Source organism: Podarcis gaigeae (genome assembly GCF_964106915.1).
Source record: "Podarcis gaigeae genome assembly, chromosome: 16".
NCBI classification, from domain to species: Eukaryota; Metazoa; Chordata; class Lepidosauria; order Squamata; family Lacertidae; genus Podarcis; species Podarcis gaigeae.
This window is the reverse complement of record NC_139693.1, coordinates 41,992,224-42,006,743: the sequence shown is the minus strand read 5'-3', so window position 1 is coordinate 42,006,743 and position 14,520 is coordinate 41,992,224. Positions and strand designations below refer to the sequence as shown.

General features: G+C 48.0%; 1 protein-coding gene across 1 annotated transcript in view; it reads left to right on the top strand.

Annotated features, from left to right (window-relative positions):
• The window catches only part of SEZ6L (seizure related 6 homolog like), a 156,880-nt gene that overhangs the window by 127,415 nt on the left and 14,945 nt on the right, over positions 1-14,520 (top strand). The window contains 3 exon segments of the mRNA XM_083717849.1: positions 406-572; positions 7,378-7,572; positions 8,494-8,632. Coding sequence (XP_083573975.1) covers positions 406-572; positions 7,378-7,572; positions 8,494-8,632 — 501 coding nt within the window.

Here is a 14,520-nt window from a genome sequence, read left to right as displayed (position 1 = left end):
CAGGGCCAGGGAAACCAAACAGGTAATGTGTACTGGTTGAAGACATCCCTGCCTCCTCTTTGATGTGTCTGTGCAGGGATGCTATAGCTTTGCTGGGTCTCATTGCTTTCATGTCTGCTGTCCCAGCACTTTGATCTTTCCTTTCATCATAATGTTATTATTGAGGGCACATGGCGCTGGGGGGAGGGGAGATTTTTAAAGGTGAGTCTAGGAAATATTCTTAGAGTTGCACCTAGGAGACTCCTTCTTCCCAAAGGCAAAAGAGGGACAATTCCCAGAAAGCAAGCAATTGCCTTAGGCAAGCTGGGACAGGTGGCAGCAGAGGATTCTGGGAGGGAGCCCTTGGACCTTCCATCTGGCCTTCCTGACCCTGTGCCTGTCCCGTCCCATCCCCCACACCTGCAGCATACTGGTCTACAACGGAGACAGCAACCAGTCGGCCGTGCTCTACAACTCCCACCAGAGCGACAGCGTCCCCTTTGAGGGGGTGATCAGCGAGGGCACCACCTTACGCATCGACTTTGCCTCGGAGGACCCCAGCGCCATCCCTACGTTCAACATCCGCTTCGAAGGTGATTCCCTCCCCACTTATGGTTCTGATGATGATGGAAATGCAGCAGGGAGTCCCTTTGCAGTCCTGCAGATCACGATAGCTTAAGGCAATTAATCCAGGCATTGATTGTAATGTCCCGGGCAAGAGCAGAGAGAGTTGGCCTCATTGGGCATCAGCAATTTTCACTGCAACACTTGCCAGGCGCCGGGGAAACTGCTGGTTCGCCTGTCCAGTTATAAAGGCCAAGGCTCAGTTGGTCTGGCAGTAAGGAAGGCCCTGCAGGGGTGAAGCCTGGGCCCCCACAAAATCTGGCTGAAACAACAACAGCCCACCACCCCAAAGCTGTCTTGTGGGCAGTTCCAGTGATCCTAGCTCAACAAGGATGCTTATTGGGCTGGGTGAAAGAGGGCAACCAGCAGGACCAGAGGACAGAGGCACTTTCCCTACCAGGAAAGAGGAGGAATGGACATCTGTGCTCTCCAGATGGGATTGGACGACAACTCCCTGCAGCCCGAACCAACCTGGCCGGCAGGCACAAGCCGGAGGAGTTGGAGTCCAACCACATCTGGAAGGCCAGCTGTACTCCATGCCTGCATGAGAGCACTTGGGGTGGGAGGTGGTGGCAAGTGAAGGCATGTGTGTGTTGAAGGGGGAGGCACATAGTGATGCTCTGGAACTCGCTCCCCCAGGAGGCAGGGATGGCTTCCAGCTTGGATGGCTTTAAAAGAGAATTATACTGCTGAATGGAGACGGTGATCAGGGACTGCTAGCCAGGAGGGCTCTGCTCTGCCTCCACAGTCAGGTAGAAATGCTTCTGCATTGTGATTGCTGAAAACCACAGGAGGGGAGGGGCTCTTGTCCCTGGGTGCTGCTTTGGGGCATCCCATGGGTGACCAGGATGCTGGACTAGATGGGCCATTGGCCTGATCCAACAGGCTCTTCTTATGTTCTTAGAGGCTAAGGCGGCTGTCTGTCGGGGAGAGCTGTAGTTGCAGATCCTACATTGAGCCAGAGAGGTGGGCTAGTAGATAACCCCCAAAGTCCCACTTTTCTGTTGAAGTGTTGAGCATTTTGGACCATCAACCCTCTCATTCCTGTAACATCAACCCGGAATGCATATGCAATATAAATACAGCTGGGTAGATGCAGGGGTGCAGAGACACAAGTTGGACATGGAAACCTCAGGAGATTGCCATGAAATGTTGTTGTGAGTCAGGAAGTGAGTCCACTCTCGTAGTGGCAGCTCCTAATCTAGAATGTAGGGAACAACAGTTCTCTCCCCCCCCCCCCCCCAGGTATTCTGTGTGCAAAACTGAATGCAAAGAGTGGATCCCGTTGCAAGTTTGAAAAGCCAAATAAGATTATAAAAGACAAGTGCATTATCTAAAGCAGCTACATAGGCTGCTGTATCTCTTTGTCTCCAGTCACATTGGTGGTGTCAGGGATTATTTTGAAATGGCCTTCCAGGCAGAGAAATCTCCTTGATTCCAGCTCCTCACCAGGGAATGAAGAGCAGATGGAGATCTGGCTGCTGGATCAGCCCAAAGCCATGGTCCCGGCAGTGGCCAAACAGGTGCCCCTGAAGAAGCCCACAACAAGACCTGAGGCAGGGCGGTGTTTCTGGGCAGTGTACAAGGAACTTTCGGGGGATGGGGAATCTGTGCTGGCTTTGCGTCAGGAGGGATTTTTTAAAGAAAAAAGACTCAGGGTTGCAGTCACGACTCTCTTTGCATCTTTGTCAGGCAATCCGCAGCCCGTGGCATGAAAATGTGTTCTTCTGCATTTGCGGATCTGTCTTGCTACACTCCACTGTCTTTGCACAATCTCCGTATCATCCCAGCTCAGTCCTTATTAATACATCGCTTGCCAACACAGCGTGTGATGTTACCGCTTGTTCTCCAGCAGGTATTTTGCAACCTAGAGCTGAAATACTCAAGGCAGATGAAACACTGCTGGATGCAAATGCTTTAGAAGGGAGAAAATGTTCTGGAGCTGCAAGGAAGGAGGCTTCGCTCAGAAACAGGGAACAAGTGAGATATAGAAACTGACCAGTGGAGCAGATTTAAGTCATCTTTTTTAAAAAAAATCATTTGTTTGGGTAGAGGATGATGCTTTGTTCTTTGCTATCCTGTTCAGTTATGATTAAGATTGCATTTAGTCCTCTCATTATTCCTCCCTGCTCACACAAAAGGCATCCTGACAAAGCAAAGCCCTAAATCAATTAGAGTGACATGGATTCTCACATGCAAGCACCAGAAATGTAACATATCCCTCAAGTATGAAAGGACAAATATTGTTTTAAACCTTTAGTGACAGCCAAATTCCCTTGCTTCATGCCAATCAGAGATAGCTGACAGAAAGAAGAGTTCTCAGAAAGGTGGTCTACGTTCATCCTTTGTTATTTGAACAAGCTGGACCTGCACATGGATGTAGCCAAAGGGGGAGGGGGTGGGCAGCTGCCCCCCATCAAGTAAATAAATAAAAATACTTAACTGACCAATCATACTGCAGAAAGCTTGTTTCTGCTCCCCTAACAAAACCTCTGTCCCCAAACAAAAATCCTGGTTATGCCCCTGGACCTGCAGCAAGTGCAGATGTTCAGGATTCTCTGCCGTCGCCCCTCCCCCGCCCCTGCTCTGGCTTTCTGCCCCTTCCCTGAATCAGCCTCCTGTGGACACTAATATGCACAGTCCTCACTGGGCTGTTTTGAAACCTTACCCTCCCCCGCCCCCACCAAATCTGCTGTCTTACTCTCAAATCTTTTTTTTACCTATGCAAACCTTGGGGCTGGTTCCAATTCCACTGATAGTTCCTTCTCCTGTATGGGTGGTGCAAAAAGTCATGGCGCTCTAAGACTGAAATTGGAAATACAGGGAATGGCGATAGCAAGCTACAAATCTAGGGACCAGGAAGTGACACCAGATTCCTCCAGTTTTTAACAGTCCAGAGCTGCCCTCTTGCTAAGATGTGCCTTTCCAAGAAGGGGGGAATGCACTTGCTACTCTAAAACTAAATGTACACATTGGAGAATCTGTATGAGAGGGGAGACAGCAAAGCATCATGCCATACACAAGGACAGAGCACCCCAGGGAGGCCTTTCAAGATTCTGCATTGTGGCAGCTTGGGGGGGAGGTCTGGGGTTTAATTCTTGATCTTCCTAAGAAGGTGAGGAAGAAACAGGCTTCCTTCCTTAACTGGGGACCTAAATCCTTTGCACAGTTGCAGTTCAAACCCTTTCTTCTGTTTTCTGCATCAGTCCCACCCAGCTCCCTTGATGAAAGCAACAAGGGAGACGTAGCTCTGAGGGATGGATGCTGTCTGTGGTCCTAGCGCTCACTCTTGGCCAGGCAGGCCTCTGGCTGAGCATCCCAGCTCTTCATTTTAATTAGGATGGAACAGAAAAAATAGCTCATTCCCCAGGCAAGTAAAGATGGATCAGCCTCTTTCTGGGGAGATTTAAAGGGGAAGCAGTTCTCTCCAGCCTCCTCCGCCGCCAACACTTGCAAGGACTTCTGCTCTTTCAATCTGGCATGTCAAAATGCAGCCTAGCTGCTCATTACATGATCTCAAAAGAGAAACAGAAAGAAAGAAACCAGAGGGGCAAGAAGGAGCAAAGAGGGCAAAACAGCAATGAAAAGCAGGTGGATGGTCAGTGGAGAAGACAGGCTCCAGAAACTTACCTCTTCTGGTAAACTGAGAACCACCTGCCAAGCCCCTCTCCTTCCCCCTCAGGCACTGGCTCCATGTCACCCCCACAAGAAGAGGTGATAGGATAGAAGCCGATAAAATTATGCCTGGCCTGGAATGGGTGGGCTGAGGAAAGTTTATATATATATATATATATATATATATATATATATATATATATATATATAAAAATAAATTTTTATTAAGATTTTTTTTAAAAGGTTACAGAAAAACAAGAAAAAACAAATGGAGAAAAATATAAGTAAAAAACAGACAATACAATAAAAAAAATACAAAAACAATTGTCAGAGCTGCCCGAGGTCCCAGCTCACAAAGGACCAACGCCAGTTCTTGTTATATACAAAAGTCTTTATTGAAGTTCGGTTTCGATTTCAAAGCCGTGGCGCGCAGCTCTACGTCTTGGACTCTAGACCGCTGAAGCTCCGTCTGAATCTCCTCCCCCCAGACACCAGTTTAAGACTCTAGCCCTGCTCCACCTCTTCCTCTGCTCTTTCCTCCTCTGGGTCCGCCTGCCCGCTGGGGTCTTGCCCTTTCTGGACTCTTCTGACGCTGAGTCCCCTGAGTCTTCCCCCTCCCTCCGGCGGGCTTTAGGACCTGGTTCCCAATCCGGGTTTTCTGCTGTCCCGCGCGCCTGTACATTCGAACTTGGCGCCCGCGCCCAGCCGGCAACCTTCCTCCTGACCGTTACAGTGCTCCTGTCACTGCTTCCCCCTTCGGGGAGGCTAGCTGGGCCTGACCTCCCCTCCGTTCCCTCACTCTCCAACAGAGGCGTGGTCAGCCCTGACTCATCTTCTCTCCCTGCTGGAGGAGACGCTGGCCCTGATGCATGGGACTCTTCCCCCCCACTACGCTCTGGTGGGGGAGCTGGCCCTGATCTCTCGCTGCTGCTTTGGGAATCCCCGCTGGCCCCTTGCTTCTGGTGCGTCCCCCCTGGGACCCCCCTTGCCCTGGCCATCGGCGCCCCCTTCTGGGAATCTACTGATTCGCTGGAGAAGCTCATGGAATCTCTCGGGCCACTGTCATACTCCCCTACGCTGCCCTCCGATTCTTCCCCTTCGCTCTCCTGTGCCTCTGCTCCTGAGCCCCTGACAACAATACATAAAAGAAAACAGTACATAAAAACCCTTTACTTGCTTTCATTCACTTACTTCCTTGACCTCCTCACACCTCCCATTTCTGTATTCTAGTTCAGTTAGATATTTCAGCAAATCCTTTCCATCTTAATATACTGTAATTTAATTTCTCTTCTTTCATCAATTCATTTTTACTTAATCCTTTATATCTTTTCTGCTAAAACCACATAGTTTTATTCCAACATCTTTCTAACATTCCTTAATTTTACAATATTTCTGTAGATAAACTTTAAATTTCTTCCACCGACTCTTCTCCTTGGTCTCGGATTCTGCCAGTCATCTCAGCCAGTTCCATGTAGTCCATCACCTTCATCTGCCATTCTTCCCGGGTGGGTAGATCTTGTGTTTTCCAGTACTTTGTGATAAGTATTCTTCCTGCTGTTGTGACGTACATAAAGAAAGTTCTATCCTCTTTTAACACCAATTGGCCGACCATGCCCAAGAGAAAGGCCTCTGGTTTCTTCTGGAAGGTATATTTAAATACCTTGTTCATTTCATTATAAAGCATCTCCCAAAAGGTCTTAATCTTTGGGCATGTCCACCAAAGGTGAAAAAATGTACCTTCAATCTCTTTACATTTCCAACATTTATTATCGGGCAGGTGATAAATTTTTGCAAGCTTGACTGGAGTCATGTACCACCTGTAAATCATTTTCATTATATTCTCTCTTAAGGCATTACATGCCGTAAACTTCATACCTGTGGTCCATAACTGTTCCCAGTCAGCAAACATATGTTGTGTCCAACATCCTGTGCCTATTTAATCATAGCAGATTTAACTGTTTCATCCTGGGTATTCCATTTCAACAGCAAGTTATACATTCTTGACAAGTTCTTAGTTTTAGGTTCTAACAATTCTGTTTCCAATTTTGATTTTTCCACCTGGAAACCAATTTTTTTATCCAAATTATATATCTCCCTTATTTGATAATAATGAAGCCAGTCTCGTACTTTGTTTTTTAATTTGTCAAAGCTCTGCAGTTTTAATCTGTCTCCTTCTTGTTCCAAAATTTCCCAATACTTCGGCCAATTTGCCTCCATATTGAGTTTTTTCAGAGCCTTAGCTTCCATTGGTGACAGCCACCTTGGGGTTTTGTTTTCAAGCAAATCCTTATATCTTATCCACACATTAAACAATGCTTTCCTGACAATATGGTTTTTAAACTATTTATGCGCTTTGACCTTGTCATACCACAAGTATGCATGCCACCCAAAAACATTATTAAAAGCTTCCAGATCCAAAATGTCCGTGTTCTCAAGAAGCAGCCATTCTCTCAGCCAGCAGAAAGCAGCTGATTCATAATAAAGCTTCAGGTCTGGCAGGGCAAATCCACCTCTTTCTTTAGCGTCACTTAAAATCTTAAATTTTATTCCTTGTATTATCTGACAAATGCCTCCCCGGGAGGAAGCCCGCTTGATCTTTATGAATTTCTTCTACCAATACCTTTTTAAATCTTTTAGCCATAATTTCAGCAAAAAATTTGTAATCCACGTTAAGCAGAGATATGGGGTGATAGTTCTTAAGCTGTGTCTTCTCAGACTCTATTTTCGGTATAAGTGTAATATAAGCTTCTTTCCACGACTCTCTGTTTTTCTCCCTCTCAGATAACACTGGAACTCAGAGGATGCTTCTGAATGCCAGTTGATGGAAGTTTCATGAGGGGAGAGTGGCAGCTGTGCCCAGCTCCTGCTTTGGGGCTACCCATAAAGGGCATCTGGTTGGCCCCTGTGAGAACAGGATGCTGGACTAGGTGGGCCCTTGGGCTGATCACCAGGCTCTTCTCATGTTCTTACAAGTTCCTAGTCCTTCTTTGTTGTGCTTCCTGCCTCTCTGCCTCTCATTATTCCTCTTTTCCTCTTTCTCTCTGTCTAGAATACAGAAGGGAAGGCCTGATCCAATCAGAGGAGGGCCCAGTCTGGCAGAGGGAGGAGGTGGGGGGGTTGTGCATGCAAACAATGGCTGTCCTTCTGTTCCCCTTCAAGCTTTTGAGAAAGGTCACTGCTATGAGCCGTACATCCAGAATGGGAACTTCACCGCCTCTGATCCCACCTACAACCTTGGGACCATTGTGGAGTTCACCTGTGAACCTGGCCACTCTCTGGAGCAAGGACCAGCCATCATTGAGTGCATCAACATCAGGGAGCCCTACTGGAATGACACTGAGCCACTGTGCAGAGGTGAGAGGAAGGAGCGGGAAGACCTCTGTACCGCAGGGCTTCAACTCACCTGTTCTTGGGGGATGTTTTTTCACAAACGCATGCATACACACAAGTCCTCTTTCTTTCTTTCTTTCTTTCTTTCTTTCTTTCTTTCTTTCTTTCTTTCTTTCTTTCTTTCTTTCTGGTGTTTTGTACCAGGATGAAAATGGGCCTAACAATGATTGCAGGGGGCCATTCACACAGGGGGTCCTTGCCTTTGTTATTTCTGCATGTTTGCTAGGCATATTTATAGCCTAGTCTTCATCACAGTAGATCTCATGGTAGGGTACAATAATGAACATGTGATAAACTAAAAATGGCATAACGTCAACTGAACAGCCAACATGGGTCAGCTAGCCACCACTCTTGGGCCCCTTTCCCACCCACCAGAGCAGAAGGACCAGGGTGGGCAGCTGCTGTGCAATATGTGTGCCATGTATAGATTCACCCTTCTCCTTACAATTTGCATAATAATAATAATGTACAAAACTACAGGGATTGGAGAGTTGGTGATATTATTTGTACCCTAGCCAATGTATCCATGGTTTTCCTTCTTCCCATTTTATCCTCATAACAACTCTATGAGGTAGGTAAGGCTGAGACTGGCTGAGAGGGCACTAGTACTCTGGTCTCCCAGGTCTCAGTCCAGCACCACCTCTGCTTCTTGTGCTGCTCTCAGGTGGCCTTTCTGTCCTTTGCCCAGAGCAAGCCACCTCACAGCAGCCTCCCACCAAGGCCTGCCACCACCTTTTGGTTCCCCAGGAGCAAATCTCATCCTCAGCAGAGGCTGAGCAGACTCCATGTGCAACTCCTTAGCAAACGACAGCAGAGATCTGGCCTTCCCAAGTGGCTCTGAGCTGCATCCTGGCCATTTAACGCTGGCCTCTCTTGATGTTACAGCAATGTGCGGAGGAGAGCTCTCCACCGGGGCAGGGGTGATCCTTTCCCCCAACTGGCCGGAGCCCTATGCCGAGGGTGAAGACTGTGTCTGGAGGGTGCACGTCGGAGAGGAGAAGCGCATTTTCCTGGACATCCAGTTGTGAGTAGTTTTCCTACTTGTTGGACTGAGTGCCTCTCTTGGCTGTGTGCATTGCTCCATTGAAGGGACTCACCATACAGGCTGACACACACACACACAATATTTTGAAAAGTTGCTTGTTCACTATGCATTTGAACACTTCTTAAGAGATCATGACCAGATTTTGCTTGGTGGCTCTCAAGATCAAGGAGCAGGCTTGCATGTCTGTTTGGATATAACTGGATATCATTTTGAGTCAAAATAGCAGAATGGACCTTTCAAAGCTGCACTGATTTTAACCACTGCCCTTATCTTTTGAATATTTTTAAATACTTGCTTTTGACATGTTGATATTTTATATATATTTTTGTAAACCACTTAAAGGCTTTTCCTACAGTTGAGCAATATATAAATATTGTTTAGTAAATAATAAAGTAAATTATCTCTAGCCAGTTCCTTGGTGAAAGTGCAGTTGGACTAGATAACCCCCGGGATCCCTTCTGACCTTACAGTTCTATATGATAAAGGCAAGCAGGCAAGGAAAGGAAAGGGATAAAGACTTTTTAATAACTAAGCAGACATTCTCCGTGATGCAGCAAAACCTGCTGCTCAGACCCTATAGAGCATCCTCCACACAATGGATGGGGATGCTCAGGCCCAGGCTACCTGACAGATGGCTTTGCCATATGCTGAGATCCTCAGGTGAGCATCTTCTCTCTCTGGTCCCATTATGGTCCCATTCAAACCAGAGGCACAGCTGGGAATGACCCAGGGGAGCCCTTTCAGTGACTGCTCCTGAATTGTGGATGGCCAGAGTCCAATTGTCAGTCAAGCAGGACATTTATTTAGGTGTTGCAAGGCCAGTGTAACACAACCTCAGCCAGCAAGGAGTTGAGAGGTGGCAACACAAATATAGCAAAGGCACAAACATGTATACACTTACAAGCAAAGGGAAGCAAAGCGGCAGTTCTATGGCAGGACTTCCATCTTCCAGCTTATACTGGTTTAATCACAAGGCATCACAACTTTCTTATCTTTCCCTCCTTCCTTTGCCCTCAGCAGTCATAGCAACAGCGCCTGCATGTGTCTCATTCTGTCCTTCTCAGAAGCTTCTCCCACAATCACAACCTTCACTTTCCAAGCTTCACTTGTTCAGCCTTTCTCACAGACATTTCAAATTTTAATTCTATTTTTTCTATAATTTCTATGACACTAAAAACATTTAAAACCAGCTGAAAACATTTCAAAGCATCTCAAGCATCTAAGCACATTTAATGTTGAATGCTCACATGCTGTACATGCCACTGTCAGGATGCTGTCAACGATAAAGACAAGGAAAAGTTCCTTGCAGTCCTTTTTTATTTTAATCTTTACACAGAGAGGCTATGGACCCCAGCCTCTTGGATAATGGCATTGTCCCAAGGGAATCTCCACCCCTCCTTCTTTCCCACTTCCTCATTGGTCATCGTCTCCTCTACAGGTGCTGCTATGTGCCCTCTGTCTTTGAGCTCTTTGCTCTCCTACTTTTAAGGCTCACAGGGTTCTTGGTGATGGAGGGTCTGGAATGCTTTCTAATGACAGCATGTCAGAAGGATGTGCATGCTCAGAGAGCCAGTGTGGTGTAGTAGTTAAGAGCGGTAGACTCATAATCTGGGGAACCGGGTTCGCGTCTCCGCTCCTCCACATGCAGCCTCTGGGTGACCTTGGGCCAGTCACACTTCTGTGAAGTCTCTCAGCCCCACTCACCTCACAGAGTGTTTGTTGTGGGGGAGGAAGGGAAAGGAGAATGTTAGCCACTTTGAGACTCCTTTGGGTAGTGATAAAGCGGGATATCAAATCCAAACCCCTCCTCCTCCTCCTCCTCCTCCTCCTCCTCCTCCTCCTCCTCCTCCTCCTCTTCTTCTTCTTCTTCTTCTTCTTCTTCTTCTTCTTCTTCTTCTTCTTCTTCCCTGTCTCTCCCGTGATTTCCCAGTTTTTCCCCTCATCTGCCTCTGAGCTTCTACCTCCTTCAAACCCCTGTTGTAAATCTACACTGTCCTCCTCTTCCTCTCCCCTGAAAGAGTCAGGATGGGGAGGCGGCCTCCACCACTCATCCTCTGCCCAGTCCCTGACACAAACTGGCTCTCTATTAAATAAGATCAGCTGATGGGCAGGAGACCAGCCTGCAGGCTCAAGCCGAGATGTCTGGGACAGAGCTGTTGTCTCCCCTGCCCCCTCTTGCCAGGACCCCACTAATGAGTGAGTCCCCTAAGGCATCTGATTCTTCCCCTCCACATATGAAAGCCTCCCTCCACACGTTGAGGGTGGAGAGACAGGGAGATGTCTGGCAATGGAGGATAAAGCAAGGGAGCAAGTCAGGGGAACAGAGAGATGGTTGTGATTAGCCAGTGAAGATCCAGGTGTAGATATCCTCTCAAGCCAGGAAACTGGGAGGCCTTGAGCAAATCTCTGGCTCTCAGTATAGACCTCCCTACAGATGATGATTAAAAAAGGAATTATATACATGCTGCCGTGATCTTTTGTGGGGGGGTGGCATAGGGGGAAGGGAGGGACAGGAAGATGGGGCAGTGGACACCTTTGTTATACACTAGAAACTGATGGAGAAAACAAATGTCTCTGAGCATGCACAAAATGCTGCCAAGTAGCTACAGCAGGCAAATCACATCTGATAATAGGGCTGTCAGAGCCACCCGAGGTCCCAGCTCACAAGAGACCAAAATCCAGTCCAAGTTATATACAAAAGGTTTTATTGAAGAACATTGTTGTCATTACATCCAAGCTCCGTGGCTCAGCATCTGTTACCCTTAGATGTTAGAAGTCCCCTCTGAGTCAGTCCCGCCCCTGCACCAGCTTAAGAGGCTTGTACTGCTCCACCTTTTCCTCTCCTTCCTTTTCCGCAGGGTCTTCCTGCCCCCCTGTGCTCCCTCCCTTCGGGACTCCCCCGAGGCTGAGTCTTCTGATGCCTGCTCCCCCCTCCTTCGTGCTTTGGGACCAGGCTCCTCCTCAGGGCTCTCCTCATTTCCGCGCGCCTCCACATTTGAACTTGGCGCGCGTACGTTGCCTCTGACCTTCCTTTCGACCGTTACGCTACTCTCGGTACTACACTCCTCCCCTTCCGGCAGGACGTTCTGCTCCGAACTCCTTCCCCTCTCTGCTCCCTGTTCTGCTCTTTCTGACACACTGGCAACTCCACCCCCTTCACTCCGTTCAGACGGAGAGGCCGGTCCCGATCTCCAACCCCCACTAGGGATTCCCTCTTCGTTCCCCTGCTTCTGACTGCTTCCCTCTCTACTGCCCCTTGGCCTGACCAGGGGGGCTCCCTTTTGGGAATCCTCGGATTCACTTGACGGACTCACTGACAACCTCGGGTCATCGTCGTCCTCTTCCTCGTCGCCCTGGGACCCCTCCCCCTCGCTCTCTGTCCCTGAAACCCTGACAAGGGCAGACAGCATAGATTCCTATGGAGCAGCTCCTTTAGCATCAGTCGCCCTCCCTCCGACTTGCTTGAAGGGATCAGAGAGAAATTCCCTTGGCAAAAGCCGCTTTGCAGTTTAGGCAAGAGCTAGTTCCACAACTTTATTTACCACTTGAGCTCACTGAAGGCTTTGTAAATACCCGCCTTCCATTTATTTAAGCCTGATGGGTCTTTGTCTTGCAATAAATCCACACGCCTCCCATCTAACACCAAGCTGAGATTTCTGACTGCAGCATGGAAGCAAACAGACGGCCTCTGCACCAGGGCGGGGCTGGCAGACCAATGCTGGCACAGCTGCCTCCCTGGCCCAGAAGCAGACTCAGGGCATGGCGGGCAGCTCCTCCCCCCCCCCCCCAGGGCACTGAGCAGAAGAGGAGCATCATCATCCCTATACTGATACGAGTATCTACTGAGAAGATCCATAAAAAGCAACTGCACCAAAAGGAATTATTGTGAAAATAAGAAATATTTAGTGGGTGATGCCCAACGTTGTCCTTGCTCAGGGTACCATATTACCAGAGTCTGGCCCTGCCTGGCCAGTCATTCCTCTTCCTCTGTCTAGGTACAGAGACAGACAAGCAGATATTTTCCTATGCCCTCCTAACATTCAACAGAGAGGTAAATGGGTGAGGAAAGGCCCCAACCCCAGCCATGAAGCTCAACCCCTCTCTCATGGTCTGGCCTACACTGCAGGCTTATTGGGAGGAAGAAATGAGGAAACAATTATGGACACTGCCCTGAAATTCATAGAGGAAGGATGGGGTCTAACTATGATTCGAATGTTAAGAAATTAAACATGTAGCAGGAGACCCAATTTATTTGTGTATTTCTGAGCGAAGCTGCCATTTAGGAATATTCATTGGATGACTGCATTTTATCCTTGGGAATTAGTTGCCAGGGGCCAAAGAGCAGCTGGAGATGAAGGCACCCCAGAGTTGGGAGGACTCCAGATGGGGGCTTAGCATCACAAACAGGTCACATAGATAATTGCAAAAGAGCTGCCAGCAACTGCATGGGTTGTCTGTCTGTCTGTCTGTCCGTTTGTTTGTTTGTTTGTTTGTTTGTTTGTTTGTTTGTTTGTTTGTTTGTTTTAAATAATGCATTGGATTTGTCATGAATAGGGAAAATCTGGATTAAGGGATTGGGGGTAGGGAATACAGGCTATCCTTTTTATACCAGTGATGTCATGTGGACACTGCGGAAAAGTTGCAAGTGTGAGCTGCAGGCTTTCCACCTCTGGAAGCAGCACCTGGAGATTTCAAGGGGACCAAAGGGGCTTCCCAGTTCAAGACTGCAGACCTTATGCTTATTTAACATGCAATATAGGGCCCATCCTCTGAACCAGCTGCTTCTTCTGAAGAGTCTGCAACTGCTACAACAGCCTGGCAACCACATCTAAATGGTGGCTGCCAGCTCCAGTCAGAGGACAGCAGGTCCCCTCGCCCCACCCCTGCAAGGGTGCCCTCTTTGGGCCAATGACATGCCAGTTGCTGGCTTTGGGGTTTTGGATTTCACAGCTCTGCAGGTCACAAACAGTAGTGGTTGGCAGATGTGTGGGTAGCAGTAGCACGACCCTTTCTGTCTGACCTGTGATTTGAGAATAAGAAGAGGGCAATTTACATCCACCCTTGAAGGAAGCTTGAAGGAAGATCCCACCCACCCTTCCCTCTCCAAATCTTTGGTCAGCCTTCTAATCCAGGGTAGGTCCTTTTCCGGTCTGCAGTGTTTGTTCGTCGTATTTGGAGCAGTCCTCAGAATCAGAAGGTTTTTGCTCTCTGTGTGAATCATAGAATCATGGAGTTGGAAGAGACCCCAAGGGCCATCGAGTCCAACCCCCTGCCAAGCAGGAAACACCATCAGAGCACTCCTGACATATGGTTGTCAAGCCTCTGCTTAAAGACCTCCAAAGAAGGAGACTCCACCACACTCCTTGGCAGCAAATTCCACTGTCGAACAGCTCTTAGTGTCAGGAAGTTCTTCCTAATGTTTAGGTGGAATCTTCTTTCTTGTAGTTTGGATCCATTGCTCCATGTCCGCTTCTCTGGAGCAGCAGAAAACAACCTTTCTCCCTCCTCTATGTGACATCCTTTTATATATTTGAACATGGCTATCATATCACCCCTTCACCTCCTCTTCTCCAGGCTAAACATGCCCAGCTCCCTTAGCCGTTCCTCATAAGGCATCGTTTCCAGGCCTTTGACCATTTTGGTTGCCCTCCTCTGGACACGTTCCAGTGTGAACCCATTAAAGTTGTGCTCTCCTCAGCTCTTAGGAGAAAAGAAGGGACTGTGTGTTACCAGGCATAAATGTCACCAGGAAAACAGTCTTTACACAGGAAGCCACGATTTACTATAAAATGTCAGCTTTCTAGTGGGATTATCCAAGTGGCTTCCAAGAAGAACTTTAATCAAATTCCCAGCTAAGCTGGCACACA